At 37.7% G+C, this 4,988-nt stretch overlaps 1 protein-coding gene across 1 annotated transcript in view; it reads right to left on the bottom strand.

Annotated features, from left to right (window-relative positions):
- Nucleotides 1-4,988, bottom strand: part of ankrd46b (ankyrin repeat domain 46b) — a gene marked incomplete in the record, with an annotated part of 14,934 nt that overhangs the window by 6,736 nt on the left and 3,210 nt on the right. Inside the window, 1 exon segment of the mRNA XM_014018273.1 lies at nt 2,675-3,017. Within this exon segment, the coding sequence (XP_013873727.1) occupies nt 2,675-2,985 (311 nt within the window).

The raw sequence follows: 4,988 nt of genomic DNA, 5'->3' as shown, positions 1-4,988 counted from the left end.
CACTATATTTCTTTTAGTTGAATTTTATATGCTTTGGTTGAGATTTTATGTTGATGTTAAATCTTTTAAGCTGTTTTTGTTAAAGAATTGACTCTAGGGTGCATATTTTGTGTCCATGAAAAACTATTACAGAAAATATTACAATAGTAAAGAACTGTTCTTGTTAATTTGATGAAAACATTTTAAATATCCAGTGCACTCACATCAGAATAACTTATAGATTTGTTGTTAGAATAATCTATTCATCAAAAAATAATCGTTAGATTAATCGATTAGAAAATAATTGTTTGGTACAGCGCTAAGTGATACACATTCCTTCAAGGAATACTAGGCTTTAAATTTAAAAATGTTGCACTCTGACTTTCTAAATTACAACAGCCTTTCTTTGGTTTCAAACCTTTGAGTTTACTGCTTTACTGAAAACATTTACAGGGGCATGAAGTGTGTCCTAAATTAAACTAGCACTTTAGTTGCAAACACACTGCTGTATCTGTCTTTTGTCTCACCGTTATTTGCTAAGTTTAAAAACTTAGCCTGTAGTTCAGTCTGTGGGTATTTATTTTATTTTGCCTTTGTTTTAAAAAAGCAGCCTTCAAATCTGATAAAAGGTTGCACTTGTGGTACATAACAGTCACACAAAAGAAGAGAAAATCTGAACAAATCAAGCATCGCAGCCACAGTTTCTGTACTCTGTATTGTTCAAAATAAATATTACTGTCCAATCAAGTAAAAGACTACTGGAGGTTTAAAACTACTTGTAATAAAAATAATAAAGCTTGAGATTTTATTTAACTTTTCTTTTCTTTTTTTTTTTTTGGTCTTTTGACTGCTCTCTATAGGGGTTGTTTCAGTGAGCAAACCTGCACAAAGATTTAGCAAATGTTTTACATGAGAGCCTCTTCCTGACGTAACCACAGACAGGACAAGCTACCACAGCCCACATGTAGGGAGCAGGGGGATGTCATTTAGGTTACCCAGGGGAGCACATGGGGGTTAAGAGTCTTGCTCAAGGGTTAGGGCCCAGAGGGGAGCAAACTGGCAACCTTTTGATCCCAGGCTTGTCGTCTCTCACCTCTGCGCCACCATTTCCCATGAATAAAACATGTAAAAATAGCACACTACTTACAATATAGAACTGTCTTTCTGTACAATAAACTACAATAACATATTAATTAAAACAGTGTTTTTATTTCAGTGTTACACAGTTATTATGATCTAAAGCACAAACTTCATTTGGGCCAAAAGCAAAAGTTTTAATTACTCAAATTAATCACACTTTTCAGTAAAATTGAGAAATACTAAGAAAAGGGGCGAAACAAACATTATCCAGCAATAAACAAATGATAAACTAAAGTAAACAGAGGTTCATCAGGTCTATAATAATAAAAAAGGACTAAAGCAAGCCAGACTAACACAAAAAAACTCAACTACAAAAAAATCAAACAATAGACCTTTTATTCTACTGAGATCTGTCGACACACCGTTATGTCATGGTTGATGGGCTGTTATGACAAATCCACTTACAGTTGGTTACATCTGAGTAATCATAGGCCGGTGCTTCCTCACTTCAATGTTTAATATTTTGATCCTGGTTTAAGTCAATATACCACTCAGGTTCAGCCAGTTGAGGTAGCTCCTGGACGCCTCCCTGGTGAGGTGTTCYGGRCAYGTCCCTCTGGGATGAGGCCCAGAGGAAGACCCAGGACACGCTGGAGGGACTATGTTTCTCAGCTGGCCTGGGAACGCCTTGGAATTCCCCCAGATGAGCTGGCCCAAGTGGCTGGGGAKAGGGAAGTCTGGGTCTCTCTGCTTAGGCTGCTGCCCCCGTGACCCGACCCCAGATAAGCGGAAGAAAACAGACGGACGGCTCAGGTTTCAGCTGCAACGATTGCAGCAAGCAGTTCAAAGAGAAACTTTGAAAGATTTTCAAAATGTAAGAGAGGGCCTGTCAATGAAGGCCAAGTCTACAAGATTACAATGAAGTCTTTCTCTTCTGAAGTAAAAAATAAAGAAAAAAATGAAAATCTTTGCACAGTGCTGTATGTACGATAAATAAAATAATGCACATCTTTGGACTGATAAAGACCATGAGATAATTAGTTTATCACTTCCTTTATTTCATTGATTAAGCTTTATTTAACCAGGCAAATCCCACTGAGACCACAGATATCTTTTTAAAGGAAGGTCTGAACCTGATGACAGTCAAACATGCATGTTTGGGACTGTGGAAAGAAAACCGAAGCACTGGGAAAAAGCCAAACAAACAGGGAGAAATGTCCACCTCCACCCAGAAACACCCAGGGCTTGAAGGCAAACCCGGAGCTTAAACCCAGGACCACTAAACCATGATGCTGCCTTCAGCTTCATATCAATGCATTTCATTTATGACTTTTTGTACAATCTATATAATCTGGTGAAATGTAAATCCTCTTCAGCTGCATTTAGCATTCCTAAAACTAAAACGCTAAGTCATAACTAATGACACTTTAGCAGTACATAAATTTTCTTGACGGAATGACAACAAAACAAAACAAAACATCCAAGTGGACTAAGATTCAAGCTGGCTCTGAACAGAAAAAGACTAAATTAATAAAKGAAAGAAACAAATGTAGCAGGATTGAAGTAAAAACAAACAAACCAACAAAAGGAATCAGAATAGTCTGTAAACTCTTACCAGATATCGATCTTCAACCCATTAGACACCAAAAACTGTATAGTATCCACATGACCGCACAAATGCAACGCTGTATTTCCTTGATAATCTGTGGCCAACAGATCGGCCCCGAACTTGTGCAGGAGGCGACATATTTCCACGTTGCCACGGGCGGCGGCTAGGTGGAGGCCGGTGCGGCCCCGGTTGTCCCGGATGTTGGGATCACACCCCGTCTCCAGGAGCCTCTTGGCGAACGGCAGGTCTCCATCGATGCAGGCTTGCAGCAGAGGCACGCTGGTCTGCGACGAGTCATTGATGAAGACATAGGACATGTCCGAGTGGGTATCAGAAAATTCCAGCGTACCTGCAACAAMGCAAATTTAAAAAGTACGTACTTTAGATTTCAACTATAAGGCTTACCGCCCTGATTTGTACTGAAGCAGAAACACGGCATGCCAGAGAGGTCTGAGGGTTAAGGCTGCGTCACACTGCAAGATTTTAAAACAGTCGGCCAATTTCCACTGACTGATAGAGTCCACACGTGAGCATAAAAAAAAATCATGGATCTACCAGGTTTGGTCCTACAGTGTGTGGTGTACAGCCACACAGCAAGAGACAACACACCACACACAAAAAGATATTTCATTCATGAACATTCATATGTCAGATATTAAATCATGCAAGACTTCCTGAAATCTCGCGAGAATTCAGAAGACGGAGGACAAATCTCACGTGACCTCCAGAGAGGTGTGAATTCAGAGTAAATAAACATTTGCAACGAGGAAGAAACCATGTTGATCATTTGTGGACTATTTTTACCAGAGGAAAAACAATTCCATAGGACTTTTAACATCCAGCAGACTTTCTGCTGAGTCATGACAGTTTTTTTGTGTTCTGTATTTTGGAATCCACTGCGTGTTTCTGTCACCTCGCTTTCTGATTGGCTACACGTCTCATTCACAGTCTGAGAGCTCGGGTGAACGCTACACACACTATATCGGGCCAAAAAAATCAAACATGTTGAATATATCTGATTTGTGGTCGGGGTGGTCCTGACATCTTTCCGAGCCAACTAGATCACTCTTAATTCACCACCCACGGCAGGAATATCTGCTATGATTATCTTTAGAGCCATCACGATAATCTGGACTACCTGGACCTTAAGATTGTCAGAAGGGCAAAAATCGGCATGATTACTTTTCCATGTGACGCAGGCCTTAGGGATGCATCTTACTGCATTCTGCTAAACAGACACATACTTACAGAGTACTCAACAATAAAAAYACTAATAAATGTCATTACACTTTTTGCCATTAGTAGAATCCATAATTATAAAATAATTCATTCTAAGTTTTTTGTATGCTGAAATTTTATGTTCTGAACTATTTTTATTATAAAACATAAAAACCACATTTTTTTAGACTGACATTTAAACTCTGACTTATTTACTATTGACTCCATGCTAATTAAAAACTTATATTTTCAACGTTTTTGGTTTATAAAGTACATAGGTTACATTCACACTGCAAGCAACAGTAACTCAAATCTTATTCTTTTATTTTTGCAAATGCAACAAAGTCTGTGTGTGACAATTATCTGATGTAGGTAATCTTTAAATATGATACTAAATCTGATAGCGCTGGACAATAAATCAATATCTATAAAAATCACAACAGAAAACATTTCTATAACGTTGATGTGCCTTAACAAAATTCGTTTGTCAGTGCGTGATGACATACATCACAGGTTCAACAGCAGTGGTCAGTGCTTTCACTATTTACACCATTGAGGTTTTTTTGGACCTAAGAAGCTACATCTGCATTCTGCGTGGCAGGTTAACGGCTCCTCATGCTGGGGAGAGGCTGATACTTTGAATTACTTGTACTTCAGTTGTTTGTTTAAAAGACAACTTGCAGTTTATTAAGTATTATATGATTTAATTTTTATTGTGTTTACATGTATTAATGTTACAATACATCTGAGTAAGCTATTAAGTTTGAGGTTTGATGTTTCATGGGTTTTTATATGAGCCCACAGGAAGCATAGATGGACGTTGTGACAAAAATAATTGCTGCATAATCGACTAATTGAAAAAATAATTGCAGAGTAGTCAACTAACAAAATAGTAATTTGTTGCAGCCCTGCTAGATATATTGGTTAATTATCTCTATTTTAACTAGGCAAAATAACTATTTCAGATATTTGTAAATACATTCTGAATAATTTAAATGACATCAGAGTTACCAATAAGTTGTTTGGAGGGAGGCTTAAATTCAAAATATTGTATTTAAATGACTTTCTGAAACATGTATTTCAGATATCAACAATTTAATTG

Source organism: Austrofundulus limnaeus, unplaced genomic scaffold (genome assembly GCF_001266775.1).
Source record: "Austrofundulus limnaeus strain Quisiro unplaced genomic scaffold, Austrofundulus_limnaeus-1.0 Scaffold188, whole genome shotgun sequence".
Lineage (NCBI taxonomy): Eukaryota > Metazoa > Chordata > Actinopteri > Cyprinodontiformes > Rivulidae > Austrofundulus > Austrofundulus limnaeus.
Note: the sequence above shows the minus strand (reverse complement) of the source record. Positions and strands in the feature narration are given on the sequence as shown.